At 41.0% G+C, this 21,983-nt stretch overlaps 2 protein-coding genes across 4 annotated transcripts in view; both read left to right on the plus strand.

The window, feature by feature from the left end:
• CDV3 (CDV3 homolog) overlaps positions 1 to 21,983 on the plus strand; it is a 185,448-nt gene that overhangs the window by 113,568 nt on the left and 49,897 nt on the right. The gene's annotated exons all lie outside the window — the stretch shown is intronic.
• Positions 4,807 to 21,983, plus strand: part of FYCO1 (FYVE and coiled-coil domain autophagy adaptor 1) — a 45,755-nt gene continuing 28,578 nt past the window's right edge. For 2 of the 3 annotated variants that reach the window (XM_054273487.1, XM_054273485.1), the window contains exons 1-6: positions 4,807 to 4,885; positions 14,033 to 14,209; positions 16,152 to 16,258; positions 17,367 to 17,492; positions 20,715 to 20,821; positions 21,674 to 21,817. In XM_054273487.1, the coding sequence (XP_054129462.1) occupies positions 14,155 to 14,209; positions 16,152 to 16,258; positions 17,367 to 17,492; positions 20,715 to 20,821; positions 21,674 to 21,817 (539 nt within the window). In that variant the 5' untranslated portion in view covers positions 4,807 to 4,885; positions 14,033 to 14,154. Of the gene's footprint in view, positions 4,886 to 5,723; positions 5,788 to 14,032; positions 14,210 to 16,151; positions 16,259 to 17,366; positions 17,493 to 20,714; positions 20,822 to 21,673; positions 21,818 to 21,983 lie in introns of those variants that run through there. The other variant, XM_054273486.1, reaches the window with a different exon arrangement.

Raw genomic sequence — 21,983 nt, forward strand, 5'->3', positions numbered from 1 at the left:
CATCATTGGTACCAGCAAATCTCCACAGGAGGAAAATACTGTGACCATGAGTACCAAGAAGGTCTCATGCACCTACATAATTTCAACAAGCTGTCATTCAACTCATTGTCCTGGAGCCACATGAATCTGAAATATTTACTTTTCATATATTTTACATCTGTCTAAAACAAAGTTAAGAATTATAATAGAAGCACAAAGTCTGAACTGATCCTGCTCTGCCCAGTTTTTAGCAAATTATTTAAATCTGCTTGTAACTTCAGCATATTTTGTAATTTTTTAATATATATTACAGTGTTTCTCAGTATGTAAAAAGAATTCTTGATATTACCCAACTGTATTGCTGACATAACAAAGTAACTCAGAATGTAGATATGTTTCTTCCTGATATAATGAATTAGTACTAATAAACATTCAGAAATCCAATGGAATTCTACCTTGTGACTATTATTCTCAGCCTCTGATAACCACCTATTAAGGTATTTTCAATTGAAAAAGTAATTGTAAATTGTCATAGGTTTACTTAGCATGGAAGAGACGTCTGGAGGTGATCCACTGCTCTGTGCTGCTCACAGAAGTTTTATCTGCCTGATCAGACAAGGTCACTCAGGGCTTCATCTGGTCAAACTGATAATCTGCAAGAACAGGGACTCCAAGTCCTCTGAGTCCTTGTTGCAATGCCTAATGACTCTTATGGTGGATGTTTTTGCTTCCATACAAACAAAATTTCTCTTGCTGCAACCTGGTGATGTTGCTTTTTCCTTGCCTTCTCTGTGTCTTCACATTAGAGAATGGAAAAGAGCCATCAGATCTCCCCTAAACCTCATTTTTTCCTGGGGCTAAATATATCCCAGCCAATTTAGTGTCCTCATACATCATGTGCTCCAACTCCTTGTCCATCTTGGTGATCCTACATAGGACTGGCTTCAGTCGGTCAATGTCCCTTTCTTGCATTTTCGGCTGCAAAACTAGATACTCTACTGCAGACCATGAGACCTGCAGCACTGAGACATTGTCAGTGACCACGAGAATGTCAGGCACAGTGGAATAAAGGTTTCCCTCAGCCTGATGGCAGCACAGGCCCATAAACAGTTAGTCCTCACTGCTGCAAGGCCACATGCCTGTGTTGTGTTCTATTTCTGTCCACTCGAAATCCATGATCTTTTCTGGCAAAGCTGACCTCTAACCCCATCTTTAAGGAAACACCCTGTTTCCACTAAAGTCAATGAAAATTTTGCTTCTGATCATAATCAGAGCAAGAATCAAATGCACAAATGTGTGCAATTTTGGCAAAGCCCAGCCTGTACTTCTTTACTGCCACAAGTGTTTTCACTGAGAGTCAGGAAACTTTCATATTCTCAATGTTTTGAAATATTGAGTTTATTGCAACCATAAGTAAAATTCTACTTTATCTTCTTCTTATGGTTACTCTGCAGCTGAAAATGCCCATGCTCATCCACAGAAACAAAATACTGAGAAGGACAAAGAAAAGCGTGAGGAGTGGAGTACTCTCTCCATACTCAGGAACTGCTCAGGTAACAAAACCAAAACACATTTGAGTTTGTTTCATTCCTCTAAACAATGCTGCTTTCTTCCAACAAAGAGAAGGAAAAAAAAAAAAGAAAAAAAAAGGAAAAAAAAGGGAAAATAAAGGAAAAAAAAGCTCTTTATCTCTGTGCCACCCATATAGATGTATATAAAAGACTCTGTTTCATTTAAACTGCACTGTTGAGTCTATATCTTGGCACTCCCACATCATTGCTGGTGCAGTTGAACCAGCACCAAACTAGATAAAATTCTTGGTACCTACTTTGTCCACAGGAGTGAAATGCAAGCACTTCTGATTAGCTTCTAAATCTGATGTGCTCTGGTGGAAGTCAGTCTCAGAAGCTGAGCTGATATTTAGCAGAATATTCTTCCAAGGTCCTCAGCCTAAAATGTCTAAATGCCATATTTGCTTCTAGATGTTTTCCAGAGCTTTGCTGGTTCTTTTTATGTTGCCTGTTCCCAGCTTTATACCTACTGACAATTATTTGTCCACCTATTCAAAACAGAATGCAAACAAATGCAGAAAGTGCTTCCATAGCTTTCTCCTCCCAGTCACAGAAGGTTTCTGATGATGAACAGCAGCCTGTTGTTCAGTCTAGCTACAATGGTATGTTAATCCATTGAGGGTGACCAGGGGAACTGGGAGTTAACTACTCTCATAAAATACCTCAAGTGCTAGTGGAAGCAAAGCCCTTCCGTCATTATATAACATCAATTAACTCTTGCAAAAAAACTTAAAGAAAATATGTAGCACATATAACAATAATGTCAGACAGATGGAAGGAACACATTCTATGGGCACATACTCAGAGACCATCATAAAACACTCATCTGTGGTGCACAGGAGACCACTAAGCAGCAATTTAGTTGTTTTAGTTGATTGAGTTGGCTCTCTCTATCACCCAGTGAAAAAACTTTTCCCAGCAAAGGCTTTCCTTTTGGGGGCATGACTGACATTGCCTTTCCTGGCTTGTAAAACTGAAAATAATTCCCATCTAGCCCATCATGGTTTATGAAGAAGTTAATCAATAAATTTTATCAGAGCAAACATACAGGAAAGCAACACACATTGAGTAATGTGGGTTTTTTCTAGTGTAGCTTCCAAAAAGGAAAGATCTCTAACATCTTCTATTGCTAAGAAATATGGAAAATTCTAAGGAAGTGTTGGTCAGCTATGGATCTAGTTGGAAACAGCATGTTTTTGTCTGAAGAACTTGATGAATACATAAACAGGCAATACTTCAATACTTAAATATTTCTGAAAGTAGCTCATTACTACATAATTAAAAAGAGGAACAATCCATTCCAATTGATTATGTTCAAATGAAAAGTAGAATTCCACACAGACTTTTTGAAAATTTGCAAAATAAAATCCACTGCAGTGAAATTATATGGGATTTGATTTACCATTATTTGTCTCTGATGACCCTGAGATTACTTTTGGAAGACACCCAGTTGCCTAGAGATCAATGGAAAACAAACACTCATTTTCAGCAGATGCTCCTGGCATTGCTGCATGATTCAGCAAAGTGTGCCAAGAAAAGTAAGCCTGAAGGTTACTTCCAAATGGTGTAAGACATCCCACTGCATCCCATGCATCCCAAAGGCATACAACCTGCATTTCTGAGGGCACTAAAATGCTTTTGAGCTATTCAAAAAACATACATTAGATGAAGATTAATCACCAAATCCTAAGGTCACTTAGTCATTCTTATGTGTGAAGGGTGATGATGACATGTCAGTGACCACATACTACACATATTTCCTCAAGACTCTTGAAAATTTGATGCTTTGATCTTCAGCTTAAGATGATGTTTATGATGCTAAGAAAGTCACAAGCATTGCAGCAAGAACTGATGACAAACTGCTTGCTCACGAGTTTAATTTAAAATCTTTTATTTACCAAAGCAATGTGGGAAAAAAAGCAAAGGAAGTTTTTCAAGTTTGCACTTCAAGTGGAAAACAAGAGTAGCCTATTTCAGGCACTGGAAAAGAAATGTCCTTTCAGAGAATCCCATGCATTGTGGGAGGGATAAAATCTGAAAAGAGGAAACTGTGTGCTTGTAGGAGCCTGGAGTTGGGAGTGTTAGGAACCCTGTGCCCCTGTAGTCCCCACACCCTGTCTCACGAAGCAACCTCTTGTTCCAGTTTCACACCCGCTTTCCGCCAGTCTCTGATTTTATGTGGACATAGTAATCTCTCCCTACGTCTTTCACAGAGTCACAGAATCAATTAGGTTGGGTAAGACCTCTGAAATTGAGTCCAACCCATGACAAACAAACACCACTCTGTCAACCAGACCACGGCACTGAGTGCCGTGTTCAGTCTTTCCTTTAATACCTCCAGGGATGGCAATTCCTCCACCTCCTCGGGCAGCCCACTCCAACGTCTAGTCACTCTTTCTGTGAAGAAATTCCTCCTAATGTCCAACCTAAACTTCCCCAGGCACAGCTTGAGACTATGTCCTCTCATCCCTTCAGTTCAGGGATGAGGATTTTCCTTTCATCAACTGGCAAGAGCAGAGAGGGGAAATCTGCTGCATACCAGATTTATCATGCCTGACTTTCGCATTTACCTCAAATTGTCCGTGCAAAGAGCTTGATGAACTGATGTGCAAATGAGGAAAAAAAAATTTAAAAAAACCCCAGATACTATTCTGTATCTGTATGTACCACATAGAGAATAGTTGTACCATACAAAATAATCGTAAAAGCAAGTCAGTACTATATTAAAATGTATTAAAACAAACAACAAAAATTTATTAAGGTTGTTTTTTTTTCTCAATGGTGCCCAGCAACAGGCCAAGTAGCAATGGCCAATAAGTCAAAACACAGGGACGTTTCACCTCAGCGTGAGGAAGAATTTTACAGTTAGGGTGGCAGAGCACTGAACAGGCTGCCCAGGGAGGCCATGGAGTCTCCCCCTCTGGAGACATTCCAAACCCACCTGGCCGCGTTCCTGTGTCACCTGCTGGAGGTGACTCTGCCTTGGTAGGGGGTTGGACCAGAAGTCTCCAGAGTCCAACTCAACCCTAAGAACTCTGTGATTCTGTTAAGAGCGACCTTGCGTGAGGCCACCAGAAGCAGCAGCCTCCCCGAAAGGAAACCACCCCAAAGCTGCAGCTGTAGCCAAAAGCGACGATTTCTCCCCCAGAGCCGCTCCAAACCCCTCAGCTCTCCCCGCGGCGCTCGGTCTCCGCCACCTCCCGGCGCCGCAGCCAGACACCGCCCCGGCTGTGGGGCGGCCCCTCCGCGGCCTCACGGGAGTTGTAGTCGGGCGGGGAGCGCCGGAGCCTCACCCCGGGCCGCCTGTGCGCGACATGGCGGCGGCGGCCGCGCAGGTACCGAGCGACCCTTCCCGCACACCCCCGAGGGAGCGCGGCGGGGCCGGGGGCGGGGAGGCGGCGGCGGGCGGAGGGAGCTGACGGGGAGAGGGGGAAGTGACTTCGGCGGCTTCCACTTGTTGCTTCGCTGAGCTCGGCTTCGAGGGGAGGAGCCCTGGCGGGGCGAGAGTTGCCGGGCGCTTTAGGGGGTGCCCAGGTCGGCTCAGCGGCGGAGTGAGCGCGGGCATGGCGGGGGCACATCAGCCCGGGATGGGCTGGATGCTGGCTGGCATCGCCTGGGAGCCCCCGGGAACGGAGGGTCCCCGTCCCTCAGGGCCACCACCTAGACCCAGTCCCCTGAAGTGTCATCGTGTCCCTCTGAGCGCTGACTTTAGGCCGACATCAGCACTGCCCTCTGTTTGCTGCCCTCCTGCAGCTGCAGGGAGAGCGGAGTCACCCTGCTGGAAACCAAACACCCGCCCGCGTCCGTGCCCTCACCCCGCTGTAAAGTGCTGACAGGCAAATATTTGCCGCGGCCCTAATCCCACTTTGCCCTTGTGTCGGCAAATCTGCGGCGGATGGATAGGGAGAGGGTTTTACTGGCACACGGGGAGGCTGGGGCTGTCTCCAGAGCAGATGCCGGGTTTGCAGCCGGCCCTCCTCCTCCGGCTTATGTTGATCCTAGTAATCCAGAGTGAGCAAGGAGAAGGAAAAAACCGAAGGTTTTAGTGAAATGGTTGTCTGCTGCCTTTGGACACGGGATCCCTCTCGGGCAGAGGTGCTGCAGTGGTGAGTCGGGCTGTGGAGGGGCTGTGCCGTGTTCTGGAAGCTGCTGAATCCCCTGGTGCTGCAGCTGCCCCAGCACTGGGCCCCCTTTCTGTCCGGGTCACTGCATCCAGCCTGCCGCTGATTTTTGCAAGGTTGGTTTGGCACACAGACTTGGTCAGCTGTAGACTTCACTCTCCTGGTTTTGCCTGTCACTTGAAACCAAGCTTGAAGTTTTAAATTTGAAGTTGAACAGAGGGAGAAGTACCAGGCCTTTGTTTCTTTAATGCTGAAGAGTGAAAGTGGATGATTTTATCCAGCTCTGACTTTGAATGCTCATGAAGGCAAGCCAGGGTGAAACTTACAGGGTAAAACATGTTCTCTTTCTGGTCAGTAGCATGGCAACATGTTCTCTCTTACTGCCATGCAGTAGTGTGCTTTATGTTTTCCAGATTTTATGGTGTGCAAGGCAGTTTCTTGGAGTCTTCCAATGATCCTCGTGGGAGTGCTTGAATTTAAAAAATGTTCTAGACATTCCAAATAGTGTTTCCCAACATTCACATTTAGGAGACTGTGCTGCAGTTAAAAAGTTGTATCTTAAGATACTGTGGTGCAAAACAACTGATAGTCAATTTTGCTCTGCTTGTTGTAGTATACATATGTAATATCTGTAGTATATATATCTGACAGCATTTGTTATAAACCTGGTTTCACTACTACTTCACAAGAACCTGTTAGTTATGGAGCCTGATTTTCATGTATAAAGGAGTCTCTTATGTACACCATTTGATAACAGTGAAAGAGTGTATTATGTTTGCAGTCCCTCTCTCCACTGCGAGAGGGTTACGTAAAAGGAATAGGAATTTGTCCTAACATCCTGGAGGCTGGGTTCCTCTTGTTTGGTGCATGATGGAGACCTAAAGAAACAACTAGGGAGATAAAACTAGTCAAGATGTAGTTTGTGAAATTGCAGAAATTATGCAGTGGACTCAAGGAGAAGTAATACTGAAATTTTTTTAACCCAGATTGTTATTTGTTTTTCTTAGTTGATCGCATTTAACAATTAACAATTGTTTATTTGTCAGATAAACGTCAAACTCTTCTACTGTTCTTTACATGGTTTTGAGATTATTAAACTTAAAGGAACTGTAAGAACCCTAAGTGTTTTTATTGTTACACATGATTACTTTAATATATTTATTTGTATTACTGTGTATTTATTAGTTTGGTTTTGCCAATGCAAGGACGCATTAGCAGCTTGTATCTAGTCTAGTTCATATTTTGATGTAGTAATTCCATTTTGTTCGTGAAGGGAACTGTGCTGTTTGTGTCCAAAAATTCTCTAATAGTAATAATTTAAAATCCTTTGCCCAAATGTATTCTGAAGAAGGTTTTACAGTTTGTAACACTGATAGAAAGAGCAGAACATTTTTATGCAAAGTGCCTGGATCTCAGTGTAAGCACAGGACCTTGACTTGTATGCCCTTATTTTGGTTTAATACTTTTGCCCATGTTGGTATTCTGTGTAGATTGGTGGTATGGTGACCTTAGCAGGTATTTACAAACAGTTAACCCCTGAATGAGTCCTGCTGGGAAGAAGGATGAGGACAGGAAAGGTCTTGCTACTGCTACAAGGCAGTTTAGGTTTCGAAAGTGAACTGGTTGGATCAGGATATCCCAAATAACTGGGCTTATGCCAAGCCTGCGTCATCTGTGAGCCTGTATCCTCCCAGCCACCCAGCATGACAGTCTCATACAGGCATCTCCTCCAAATCCTTCTAAATCTTTGGAATTTTTAACTCTGAAATCTCCCCTTTCCCCCAGAAATGGTGACCCTCACTGGAAAACACAAGAAAAGCGGGAGAGAGGAAATACTCCATTCTTCCTGCTACAGAGGAAGGAAAACAAGAATTCTTTCTGTTGACTCTGGGCGGCATGACTCACTCAGTGGCCTGTCAGTTTGGGTTGTCTCAGCCTGGTTTTTGCTTGCCTCACCCTCTGTTTGGTCTACATGTGTGGTCAAAACCTGTAATTTTCAGTGTTGCAAGTTGGTATTTCCCTGGGAACTGCATAGAGGCCAGGAGTTATTCTGGGGAGCTGCTGGCTGGAGGGAGGACACATGAGGTGCTACAAGTGGGCAAGGCCCACATCCATCTGCCAGACTTGCCAAAACCATTAGCTGGAGAAAGCCTTTTCAAGTACTTCTGAAACCTCAGCTTGGAGGGACAGTGTGCAACGGTAGATACAGAGGTAAAAAGTGCTGCTGAGGAAGGGTCCCATTAAAATCCAGCATTTAATTGTTGTTGGTTTTAACTATCCCGAAGTCTCAGACGTGGCTGAGATACTTTAGTCAGGCCAAGCTTGCTGAGGAAGTTAACAAGGCTCAGAGACCAATTTTGGAGACCTGAAAGAGATTTTGACGTCTCCAAGCTTGTACAATGAGCGAGTTGAGTGCCATGAATCACCAAATGCTCCTCTGCAGCTGGAAGTCCTCTGGTGTTTCTGTTTCTGTAGGTGTCTACGTGGTGCTCCTCAGAGTAGCACCTGAGTGTCATGTGCCTGGCCTGAAGAATGTGTAAGGCATTTAAATGGTTGTGTGAGTTATAGAGAGAAAGAGCAGATTTTGTGGCAGGGAGGAATACAGGGAGAATTGTTTAGGAGAATGAGAGCATGAAGGGGGAAAAAAGCCTTTTCACTTCTGAATGAATTCTGTCTTTTCAGCTCACCATACAGGCATTGAGACAGGAGGGGTACCTTCTCCCAGGGGATGTGAAATAGGATGGGAGCAGTGTGGAGAAGCAAGTCTCTGGGAGAGTTATGGTTGGGTTAAGTGATAGATGTTAGTAAACAAGGTGTAGCTTTCCTGACATGGGACACAGTATGGCCCCATGTGTCCTAAGGGAAAAGGGCAGCCAAGTTTGTTAAAAGCAATACTTGTAAAATTCCTGTTATCAGAAGAGAGCTCTTCACTTTGTAAACTGACTGCTTCCTCAAACAGGGAAGTTCTGTCATCATGAGATAGGGCTGAGACAAGGTTGTCTTTGTGAGATATGTACTAGGTCATCCCTGTGGTGTTGTTTGCAGAAAGTGGTCATTTGAGTTCATGTTGTTCAGCAGTTATTGATGTGAAGGAATATCAGAGACAAAACAATTTTCTCCAAGTCAGGAATCTGTGTCCCTAGTCTGATGCATCTGTCCTCTTTGGCAGCGTACAGTGTAACGTTTTAAAAGGTTTGAAGCCAGGTATTAGAGTGGAGATCCAATTTCATAGGTGCAGCATTAAAAAAAATTGTTAGGGTGCCAGCTTTGTCCACTCAAGGTTAAAAATTAACTCAGTCTCATGGAGTTCTTATCGTGCCACTGTATACTCTTGTCTGTTGCCTAGTTTTGATCTCTTTCTGAGAAGAGGTTGCAAATACAAGGAATAGGGATGGAATGTAGGTCAGTTGTCCATAGAATAGAGAGAATTGCACAAAAAAACCTTTAAAACTTTACTGATTCTTTTGTGTCAGTCTCTTCTGTCAGGTATGGGGTACAAGCCATATTTTATGAATGTCATTAGTTAGTGTTCTTATGCTGTGAAATGTAAATATTCCTAGAGCACAAGAGCCTTCCCACAAAAAAGCTTTACTGTAAGGAGTCCTTAACTACAAAAATGCTCCTTTTCTGCCAAGCATTTGTGAAATGTGAATGTTTTTATGCTTTTCATCTAGTTACTCTCTTCCGCTATGTTATGATCCTCTGAGAATTTGTTTTTCTGGACATGTGTGTTCTGCGAGATGTCTTTTATTGCTAATTGTTTATATTCCCAAACCATGTTTTTGTCACTGAAATGTGAAGTTTTGTTGGTGTAGAAAATGAAGGGGAATGATTAATTTGAAAAGAAAATTTCACTTCCCAGAATGGAAACCCTAGCTGTCTATCAGGCTGTGCCTGCATTTTGCTTTTAATCCTCCTATTTAATATAGTCCAGTGTGTGTTTCTATCAGTTACATATCTTTGTATGCAATGTTAACGCACAAAGGGTTGAGTTACCCTATAAAAAACACGTGTGTGCATGACAGGAGAATCATGCTGTCTCTTTTATACCTCAGATCCTTACTTTCAGCAAAGAGCTCTCCAGCTTTGGGGATATGTGGCTCTATGTGCCTGCATGGTACAAAATAAGAAAAGCTGCAGCACAGCTACCGTGAATTTCACTGAGGCTCTATGTTTGCTGCTATAACAAAGTACAAAGTAGTTTTTTCAGACAATTACTGGAATGAAATTATTTAACTGAATCAATGCTGTTGCAGTTCTGAGAGTTAGGGACCCAGTTCTTCCTTCATCTTTGCCATGAGCTTTGCATTCAGTGTCTTTTGTCAGTGTGTCTTGTAGCCAGCTGGATGACCAGGTAGGCTGTTTGGAGGTTTTTTCCATTGTGTGCCTTGCAGTTATCAGTCAGTATCTGCTTTTATAGAACTTATCATGTTCACCCTACACAAAGAAATAATGCAGTTAAAGTTATGACTTACAAACATAGGATTTTTCTCAGTATATTCCCTTGCCTGTTTTGTTTCATATAGAATGTTAGAAACACTGTAGGATTGTGGGCACCAAATAATTAAAGGTCTTGTGATACCATCTGGGGCCATGTGATGAAGTGCCCTTGTTTGGAACAACTAGATCAGAGTAATCATATCAAAAAGAAATATTTCCGTAAGCAGCAGAAAGTAGTGGATCTTGGTTTCCAATGACTATTTTTTGCAAATCTGATTTACTGTTTACCTGAATTACACCAAGTCTGCAGTCTGAGCTCTGCTCTTACTGCGCACTGAAAACACATTTGGGTGGGGAATGGATTCTCTGGTATCAGGCTATAATGAAGATTTCACTATAGCGTTTTTACAATGCAGAGAAACTTTGCTCATGGACATCCTCCCTGCTTCCTGTTTTCATTGCACATGGAGAAGTAATAGTTTGAAGATGTTATATTTGGAAGATGGCTGCCTTCTGTCAAGGTTGGCTAAAACTGACCAATTGATAAAAAAATAAAAAGCTAGATGTTGGAGATGCAGACATGATGTAAAAAATGAAGATAGATAAATTTTATAGAATCAGATTAAATATAGGTCATTGTAGCTACTTCATTAACCAGTTTAATTATAGTCATTATACTTTGTTGCCTGTTTTATATGTGTCTCACTCCCCTTCAGGTAAATCTTTCCTTTTCTTGTATGTGGGCTATTTCCTTTCTGCTTCTTTCTTTAATCTCCAGGATATCCTCCCCTGTAAAGAAGATTGCCACCCCCACACTAGCACTTATGCCAGCAGGGAGGGCAGGAACCACCTTCAGAGAACAGCAGGCACGGCCCAGGAGTGCGAGGAGGGACTGGTGGCATGGCCTGTCTTGCCTCCTCTGTGCCAGGTCCTTGGCGTAGCAGTTCTGGGCAAGTTAATGCCATCAGCCTTAGTCCAGTGCTGTTATATAAAAGGTAACAATGCATCATCTAAAAAGCTCCCGACCCACAGCAGGTTACTCGTGCCTGAGGAATGTATCATGCTGTTTTCACAAAGCAAATATTTACAGGTGTGCATAGTAGGATAGGAAATGCTGGAGGAACAGAGAATTCTGGAGGAACTAAAGAATTCTGGGCAAAATGTTCTGTGATCAGGAAGGACTAGATCAGGTGTTTACAGAAGCTCTTCCTATTTTGAAGTCTTGGGAAACTAGTTAAGGTACATTATCAACTTTCTTTGCCGTAGGAATTGAGAGCTATGCACCCTTCTGTGGGATGAGCTGTGCTCTCTAAGAATACCTCTGGAAGGACCATGGAGGGGAGAAGAGCCTTTCTCCCCATTTTGTAGAGGAGAAGACAAGTAGAAGTTTCAGCACATTTACCCTATGCCATAGTCCAGGTCAAAAGATCCTCTTCACCTCTGGGAAAAGGGGATAAATGCATGTGTCATGTGTGGGAGCTGATGCAAGGAAGGGGGAAGCTGTGAGACCTTGCTCCAGGTATTGAGAGGCGACAGGGAGTAGCCAGAAGAGTGGGTTGTGCAGCTTCATGCCTCCAGCTGAGTTGTGGTTTCTTTTCAGGGTTCTCACATTCTACCTAGAGATCCAAACAGGAATAAAGATGTGTATCTTTGGCTGCTTTGGCTCAACAAGATCAATCCACTGGGAGCACAGAGCTTTCTCTTGCCCTGTGCCACTGAGCTTTTGTGCACCCAGTAGTCATTTATTTGTGGCTTCTGGGCATACACACTGATTTAAGCAGTGCTAATGGGGCTGGGGAAACTGAACAGCCTTAGTCCTCTCCCAGTGAATGTCTGCCTGTGCACCCTGCTGGGAATTAGCACTTGACAAGGTCCCATGCTGTGCCTGGCTGCCATAGGATGCCCAGGGTCCCACTCCCTGCTGGTTATTGCTAAATAAAGGCTCAATTTCCAACTTCCTACTCTCTCTGTTGATGCCTGCAGTTGATCTCCTCGCTGTTTTCCTGGCATGCCTCTTCCAAAGCCTTTGTGTCTCTGGAGCCTTGCATGGGAGCTTATTCTGTCCTTTGGGAAGCACAGGCAGGACCCCTTGTTGGTCCTTGCTCTTTTCCCTCTTGGTGTGAGGAAAAGGTTTGGACGCACTTTTTGTCTTTCGTTGCCCACGCGGCAGAGTCTTCTCACTTCAGCTCCTTTCTGTAACAATTGCCAAACTGATCAGGTCGGCTGATATTACTGTGAGTGCTTACAAAAGGAAGCATTGACTCACTGAGTTTGTTACTCTTGCTTTTTTTCGGTAGTACCCCAACTGTCCCAAGAAGTGTGGTACTTTGTGTGGTCTCTGGGTAGCATCGAGATAGGAATCTTAGATATGTCACATTATTGATTTAAGGTAAAAAACTGTGTTTGGCACCACAAGTCAGGTAGTCTATGCTATTCTGGTCTTCTGTCCCTGAAGCAACTGGTTGTGGTGGGGATTTTGCAGGCAAAAGCCTTTCCCCAGACAGTGCATGGTCCACGTAACACTTGTGTCATAACACAACAACTAACATCAAAACATGGAAATGGAAATTAGCATGTAACAAAGCACAGGTATGCAGAGAAACTCAGCAGTAAGCCTAGTTTCAGCCTTCTCTTTATACTTGATGTTCTTCTGTCTCTATGACTTGGTTAATGTTTGCTTTGTTTCAAACAGAAAAGAATACAGGATCACATTGGGATCACTTCCTAGCAATACCTTAATACATAGGGGAGGAAGGATGATCTATTTGATTAATTCAGACACTTACTTCAGCCATGCCAATGTAGCTCTTTTGGGAGTGAAAGAATGGAAAGAGAAAGGAAATATAATAATGTGACCTAATCACATTAGATTCAAAAGTTTGCAAGATTTTAATTACAACTTAATTTCATTGTAGTTCAGCTTGAATCATAACAAAAGCACTGATATGGAACAGCAATTTTTCTAAAGATTCTGTGCTTTGGGTGTTGTCTTTGCTTGAAACTTTGGCCGTACCTCTGCAGACAGAATTCTGAACAACAATTGAACAACAATTCTGAACAACAATTTGAATAGGATGCTTAGTATAGATTCCCTGTGTAGTTTCTATGTGGCTTTTTTCTTTGAATGATTATTCCCAGATTAGCATTGGAAAGATTACATCCCCAGGCATGGTTGTTTTATTAAAGTGTTTGAGGCTTTTAATTAATTTTACCTTAAGAAAGATTTTCTCTGAGTGCCAAGTATAACTCATCCTGAGCAAAGAAAGTGGTGCAAGGTGTGTTGATCCAGCCAGGGATGCTGTAACAGAGCTTAAAATAAAGTGGTGTCATCTTACATGTGTAGGGAATAGGGGGTTCTGAGAAGGTAAGGTGTGAGGTGCTCCTTGTGCTAAAATCACACTCCAGTACTAAATATTTAAATAGTTCTTGCACATTAAAAATATGCTCCAGTGTCAGAGAGTCAAGCATGTATCACTTTTGACTCCTTGGCTCGTGCCTGCTCTGTGTCTTGAAAGTCCTTCTGAAATGGAAAATTTATCTTACCCTTTTACTCTACAGCTTGTAGGGAAGATCTGGCAGAGAGTTTGGGGAGGGAAAATCACATGTCATTGGAACCTTCCTCAGGGTCACAAGATAGATTGAGTGAAATGCCAGCCAGAGCTGAGCTGTACTACCAACTGTGTTGTAACTCCAGCCAGAGAAAATTGCTCTCTGAGGTTTGCTTGGTTGTTTTGAAAGATATAACTGAAGAAATAATTGAAATGGAAAGTGAAAACTAGAAGAAAACATTAAGGAGATTCCTGGAAAAGGATTGGCCTTGGAATTCATTACCTAACAGGATCTAAAATGTCAAAGCATTTTTTTTCTACTCGTTTGAGCTGATAAAGACTTCCATTTTATTTTTGACTTTTACAATTGCAGGTGTCACTGAGAAAAATAATCATTGTCAACCCAATGGTCTTCAAGGATATGAACTCTGCAGTTTTTATCTAGATGGATGAAAAGGTTACCAGCCCAGGAGGGGAGTTCCTTTTGTTCCCAAGATGGCAGCCACGGGTGGCGAAAGCCAGCTGCAGCGGATTATCAGAGACTTGCAAGGTACACTGAGAGCCATGCTGACAGATACCTTCTGGAGGCTGGGCTGCATCCTCCAGGGTTTAGATAACACAGAGCAGGAGTTGTTCTTTCCATTGTGTAACTTTTTCCTGTAGCATTGTAGCAACATAATTCAAGGTGTGCTGTGTGACTGATTTGTTTTTTTTTTTTGTGAGAGAAATCCTGTACCTTCTGCAGGACCCTGAGTTCTTAAATTCTGTAAATTTAAACATGTAAGAGAAAAAATAAGTTTTACACTTTAAAGAAAGGGGTGTGTGAGGTGTGCATTGTGAACTAGTACTTCATCAGCATGCATAAAGCTGTGCTGCTGCAAGACTTCATGTGAAGTAAAGACAAAGGGCCTAAAACTCAGCCTTCCTTATTGGGAAGCTGGTGTGGAGTTGATGCTAATATGGGAAGGGAAAAAAACAGGATGTAGTATTCACATTCTCTGAACAGAGAGACACATAACTTTCTCTCCCAGGATTTTTCCTGGGCAAGGCAGTGAGAAACTTAGAGAAGAAGAGAAAACAATTCTCATCTCTATTTACTACTCTTGTTGTTTTGCAAATGTAAAATGTGTTACAGGGATTGTTTACCTAAAGTGATTTGCTAATTAGACACCAGTGAAAGTTGTTTTGATTCTTTGGCCAATTGGGTCAAAGCTGTGTCTTGTCTGTCTCCAGACAGTCACAAGTTTTTTTTTAGTATCTTCGTAATATAGTATTTCTTTAGTATGTAATTTAGTATAGTATTAGTGTTATATAATATAACTTAATAAAACATTGTTCAACTTTCTAAAATCATGGAGTCATAGCACATTATTCCCTAATTAGAGTCACCCTGTAGTGATTACATTGATACCAGGAGGCCAAACCTAGCTGGGAAAGGAGACCCAGAGGAAGGGTGCTGGAGAATTACACCTGCTGTTCTTGCTGCAGTGGAACCTGTCTTCCACTAGAAGTAGCCAACTTCATTTAAACAATTCTGTTGCAGGCAGAATTGTTATCGGATTCATAACAGTTTTTCTGCTCCCTTTCTGTCCTAATCAGCTGCCTCTCCCAAGATTCTGATATTTTTCCTTTTAATTTTTATTAAATAAAAGGTATATGCACCAAAGCTGAAAATGTACACCTTCCTGTAACATAAAAAAGGAGATCTATCTCACTACTAACAAGAAGAAATTTTAATTTGCAAAGGGTTATTGAGTGGGACTGAGAGCTAAAGCTCACTCAGTCACCTGAAATAAATATAAGACCAAGGGGAAAGCAAGCTCAAAATCAGTAATTTCTGATGCTGAGAAGTGCATCCTTTTGGGGCTAGAGTGTCCAGGGGGACAATAAAGTATTTGACTTGAGATTTTCTTACCCGCTATGGGTGTACATTTCAGGGAAATGGAGTTGCTGTATGCTTATTTTTTATGTAAATTATTTTTTCATTTGTGTTTGCAACCAGCACAAGCTGAACCTTCCTGAATAAAGCATGGAGAAGATAAATGTGCTGACTGAATGACTGTTCTCGTGTTACTGATCCCCTTTAGCAGATTACATGCTTTGTCCTTTCTAATCAGAATTCTGTTTGTCCTGTGGCAATACCTTAACGTGCACATGAGACAGCAAAAAGTTATTTCTCTTCCCTCTGCTGAGGTAGCAATTTAGTAATTGTCTGTTAGCAGGTTTTGCTAAGTGTCAGAAGTGCTAGGTATATTTAAAGAAGAAATAATCCATACAGCTGATTGAAACAGTTTGAACTCCTGTTTTCTTATGGGTGGTCTCAAATTGCAAGCTTATCAGTCATTTCTTCATATTGTCATTAAGACATTTCAGCTGAAAGAAAATGAGTCCACATGCAGAGTGTCTGGGAAGAAAGCATTTATTTAGTTGTTTATGGATTCAGTGCTATAGGTCCTCTGCATTAGTTAACTATTTTGCTGTTTGTTTTAAAGATGCAGTGACTGAATTAAGTAAAGAATTTAAAGAAGGAGGTGAACCGATCACAGACGACAGTGTCAACTTGCAAAAATTCTCCTACAAGCTTGAGTACCTCTTACAGGTAAAAAGTGATTTGTGTCATTTGTAATCCACCAGCAAAACTTGGCCTTATTTTCTCTTGCTGACTCTTCACTATGTGGATTTGTACTCAATCCTAAATATCCAGTTGAGTCTCTTTTTCTGTTGTATTTTGGTGTGTGTAATAAGAGGACTGAAATATGTGCTGCCTGTTATACTTATTTCAAGTGAAAATAAATGTAATCAAAAGGCAGTGCTGGAAGTTTGACTTGAGGAATGTAAGGCATTTCTTTATTGATCTGAAAGATTTGAACTTGATTTTAAAGATATATCTTGCTAAATTATCCTGAAAAAACTGTATCAATGATACCTTGACATTTTAATGAAAAATAAATATTGGATGTAAGTAATTTATAGAATTTTCAACAATTTTCCTTTAGAAAGGTTTTTTTATTGTATGGACAACTTAAGGCAAAAGGCTGATTTTTAATCTGGACTGCTGCTTTTTGTCCACCCTTAAGGTTTAAGTAAAAGAGGACGCTGCTGGGCAAACTGAAATTCAGTTTGCATAGTGTGGTGTCCACATATGCCATAATCATGCCACTGATTGCAACAAATGCTAATTTGCAACAAATTCTAATTTAGCTTTAGTCTAGGCAAGGGAGTTTTGATGGGGTTGCAGGGCAGAAACTGGGAAATCCTTTGAGATTTGAATGGTCCAGGGTTCAGTCCATACCCTTGCTGCATTGCTGCTCTGAACATGATGTAGCTAGAGCAGGTTTTTCTGGTACATACACATGTGCTACTGCCATGCTTAATTGTAGGTCTCTGAGCAGCTGGTTGTTAGTGCCTTGCTCTTGAACAGCTGCTGAATCTGCTGCCAGTCTTTGTCTCAGGAGTTTAGAATGGATGTCTGTATTTTAAAGAGACCCAGAACATCATTATCTCTTACTGTCAGTTAAGTAGCTTTTGTAAGTGCTGGATTGCAGTGGTACAGTGCAGTGTCTCTTTCCTTTGTGAATGCATTGGCTAAAGCTAAGAGGAATTATGAAAGCACATGCTGCTGGGAGAGGAACAGGATTCCAAGTAGCCATATATAAGTGTATTTCTATTTAAATTTTGCTCATTGTATTTTGTTTTCCTGGTTTAAGTTTGACCAGAAAGAAAAAAGCACATTGCTGGGGAACAGAAAAGACTACTGGGATTATTTCTGTGATTGTCTGGCAAAAATCAAAGGAGCTAATGATGGAATCCGCTTTGTCAAGTCTATTACAGAGGTAAGTATATCAGTTAAGTGTCAGAATATGTGATTTATGTTTTGCCATGTTTTTTCAGAGACGAGTAGCAACAAACCAAACCCAAAAAAAAGCTTTTAACATATAGCAAAAAAAACTGTTGTTTTTTTTTTTCTAATTTTCACATGAAGTATAAAAATGCAAGATTTCTTTTTTTACTAGGGCACTATGTTATGTAGGGTTCCAAAGCCTGATTCCTGTTTCAAAGACCACTTACACAAGTGAATGGACCGGTTTGTCTCTGGTTATGCCCTGTATTTTCATAAACTTAATGTCATTTTCTCTAAAAAGAAATTAAAAACTAAGTCAAGGGTAGAGCATGCCATCTTCAGCAAAGCTTACGGCAGGATCTGGCTCTAAGTGTAAGATGAAAGGTTCACTATATTTGACTTTTGTTAAGACTTTTTAAACATATAGTTGAGGAGGACTGACTGAGAGCAGCAATTTCATCTTCTGTCTGAACTCTGTTCCTCTGTGTGAAATAGCATGATGAAATGACTAGGGATGACTGTCATTATTCCCTTCGGTAAGCTGTCAGGAACAGCACAAAAGGCCTTGTTCCTGTTAGATTTAGATTAGTAATAAAAGCTTTATCTTGCTAAAAACCACATTATGTCTTCAGCTTAATGCGTTGGTGAAATAAAAGCTGTGAGAAGCTTTCTGTGTTGATCCTGTCTGAGTCTTTAGAATTGTTTGAAGAAGATTTTCCTAGTGGATAGAAGAGGCACTGTTGTGGTAATTGCAGATTTCTCTGCAAAGGTGGCTGTGCTGTGGTCTTCAGCAGTTTGTTGCCTGTGGTGTCACCTGCATATTGCCACATGTAAAGGCTGCTCTGCTTTTTCCTTCTTCAATACCTCTGGCTGTTAAATTGTTAGCACAATGTCAGAAATTATAGTTTGGAAGCAATTTTCTACTTCAATTCATGTGCAGCCATAGAAATTTGCTTGTAGAGGGCTTCTTTAATCTTTATTAACTTGTGATTTAGAAATACAAACTCTTAAAAAAAGAATCAGTGATCTGTTTTGGATAAGTGAGCTGGCAGACTTGGACTCAGAAATTAGATGACACATGGCATAAGTATATGTTTGTTACTCCCCTTCATTACAGGTAGAAATTAGCAGCAAATTTTGTGAACCTGGTTGGATAGAAGGACATAAAGATTTCCAAATGTCCTTTATTTGCTTACTGAACAATACTAGTTGACTTTCAAACCTGGAAATTAACCAAAAGGAAAGAGTAATAGCAGTTAAGTTAAAGAACAGTCAGACATTCAACAGCTTCTTCTGCTCTGCTTGCAGTGCTTCTAATATTAGGGTGCAGGATATGCTAGAGAGGTGGAGCAAGGAAGCAAATAAGAATATCCTGGAAAATGTTACCTGTTAATTAAGTAGAGGGCCTTATTCTTGAGAGCAGTAGGTGAGCAGTGAGTTCTGGTCATTCCCCTTTCCCTTTCCAAAGGTGATTGATTACACTGAATACACATCTTTCCAAATGTTTACAGCCATACGCTGCACCTTAGCTACAATGTTTGCTGGCAGCATGGAAATATTGTCAATTCCAGACACTCTGCCTCCCTGATTTCTAACAGGGCTCCAGCAGGAGGTGGCATGGCTTTGTTTCCTAGTCAAATAGTCTTTGGCTACTTTTAGCTGCATATATGTAAATATTTTCCTCTGGCTCTCATCATGTACCTTTTTTTCTGGTGTCTCCATATTGCTTATAGAGAGTATCAGAATTTAAATTGATAAACCAATGGGAGTAAGGATAGGATTAATTCTGTGGCTGCCAGGGTTTGGGGGGTTTTTTTGACAGTTCTTAAGATATTGACTAATTAATGCCTAGTTAGGAAAAAACACTTGTAAGCTACTGCGCACAGAGTAGGGATAGCATCTCCCTGAAGAAATGTTCAGATATCTGCAGGGTGAATGAGGGTGAAAACCAGGTGGTAAATTAAATTAAATTTGCTGTTTCTGGGATACTTAGTGCTTAGGGACCGTGGCATTTTGCACTTTATGTTCTGTAGAATTCAAAACAAAAATCAGTAAAAAGTGTTGCTGTCTTTGCTTACATTTCATTGGGGTTCCATTTATAAGGAACACTTTTGTATGTAGTGGGTTACTGAACTAAATGAAGAGCTTGTGTTACTTCAGAGCAGAAGCCCAGTAACAGCAAAAACAGGGAAGCTGAAGGTATTGCTCTCACTTCAGCACAGTGGAATACTGTCAGCTGGGAAAGAAAGCTTGTGTGGCCTCTGAGGCTTCTTTCACACTAACCTTTCAAGCAAAGTCTACAGTAGCCTACTAACTTGTGCCTCAGCCTCTCTATTATTTGTCTTGGCTTCTATTTTAAATCATAAATGTGTTTGCTTTGTTAGTTAGATGAGCAGTTAGGTGAGAAATTCTTTCATCCTTTTCCATTTCTAAATTGATTACTGACTTTGATGGAAAGAAGAAACACCACTATTCAGTGTTTCACTATTTTGCTGGACAGAAAATGCTTCAGATGTAAAAACAAAGTATTGATTTTTCAAGTCAATAGCTAAAAAAAATTCAGTACTGAGCTTTGTTATCCCCTTATGTTGATTTAACAGCTGTTTTCATAAAAGATCCATTAATTTTGGTCCTGCAGCTGTTCTTGATCTGAAAAAATAATTAGATTTTAATCAACTTAGCAGCTAAATAAGAAAGGCTTTTTGCATTTGTGTGGGGTTACTGTGTCCATGGGGATGTGTATTTGTATATGTGTACATCTTTGTTCTATGACTTAATCTTTCCTAAAGCTCTTCCAGCTGTGGCCATACACATCTTCAGTAACTTAAGCTGTCACTTCCATCTTGGCTGGGCACATTGAGATTTGCCTTTTATTTTTGAGTGTTCTTAGCATAGTCTGTGGTCAGGTACTCAATATATTAGATGATTCATTGGTCCTGTGGTGCCTTTTATATTATTATAAAGTGAACAATAGCCAACTGTAGAAACAAATTCATCATTCTGAAAAGATTCCACCCAATGACAGACTTAGGAAAAGGTGTTTCTCAGTGGCAGTTCTTACTGGCTTCCTGTACAACTTTTTCCCTTTAAACTTTTTTCTTTACAGTGGCTTATTGTGAGTATTTTTGTGCTGCTTTGTAGGCTGTTCTGGCCATGTCTCTACATGATCACAAACGGTATTTAACTTTCTTTTCTTGTGGTTTCTCCCTTCAAGCTACGAACGTCTCTTGGAAAAGGAAGAGCATTTATTCGTTATTCCCTGGTTCACCAAAGGCTAGCAGACACCTTGCAGCAATGTTTTATGAACACCAAAGTGACCAGGTGAATAGCAAAGCACTTTTTAACTAATGGGTGTTTGCTCAGTGTGATCAAGCAACATCACCTTAGTGCAAGAAATTGAAACACTTCCAGTTGTTTGGCTTAGAGAGCTGGTAATAGGATATGAAGGATCATAGACCTTTTGGCCTGGGTCACTGGTTCATGCCTATCTTGGGCTTGTAAAGATTGAAAGTTATTACAGCTTAATATATGTGGAGTGGGTTGTGCTGATGCTTCTGTACGTCAGTTTCAAAGGTCATGTATTTGTAAGTATTGAATATCCTGGGTTTGATGGACTGTTCATCATGAGAGAGGAATAATTTGGATGTGTTGCACAAAGCCCAGAAAGTATTTACATATATCTATGGATGGTCACACAAAGGACCCAACTTGCCCTTGGCCAGGAAATTCCAAAAATAGTTTGTATTTGGTGGGAGGGGTGCTGCTAGGGCTTAAGAAAAAGCCAGCTATTTTCACGATGTATTTATCTCTGGATGATGCTTTCTGTTCCTCATTTTTGATGTATTGAATGTATACTTTAGTTACTGTGTGATTATCCAGTGTATTGCAAATATTTTTGATTGTCAGTGATTTGCCCAAGCACTTGAGGAAAAAAAATTTTGTGCAGGGATTCCTTTAAAGATGTGGAATTAATTAAATTTGTTTCATTTCATTGACATTGAAGGGATAAAATATTGTTTGGTGGGTCTAATTGTTTTCATTTGTGTTTAAAATACTGTATCATAATTTTTCTGTGGTGGAGTGAATAATGATGTAGGGAGTTTTATGTAAGAGAAACTGCTGCTTCCCTTTTGCCTATGAATGAGTATTACTTCTCTTTTGTTTGTTTTCAAGTGACTGGTACTATGCAAGAAGTCCATTTCTGAATTCCAAAATGAGTTCTGACATTGTGGGTCAACTGTATGAGCTCACTGATGTTCAGTTTGACTTGGCATCAAGAGGCTATGATTTAGATGCTGCTTGGCCAGCATTTGCCAGGTAAGATGGAGCCTCATTGTGATTTTGTATTTACAAGGCCATAAAACACCTGCTTGCTAAAGAGTCTGTAAAAGCTCCTGTTTTTGTGGGTAGGAACACTTGTGTTTGAGCAGGTATATGCATTTTCCATGACCACATTGTCCTGTTTGTCCTCCAGTATACTGAG

Source organism: Melozone crissalis, unplaced genomic scaffold (genome assembly GCF_028551555.1).
Source record: "Melozone crissalis strain CALT ecotype California unplaced genomic scaffold, PUWL_Pcris_2 ptg000016l_1, whole genome shotgun sequence".
Classification (NCBI taxonomy): domain Eukaryota; kingdom Metazoa; phylum Chordata; class Aves; order Passeriformes; family Passerellidae; genus Melozone; species Melozone crissalis.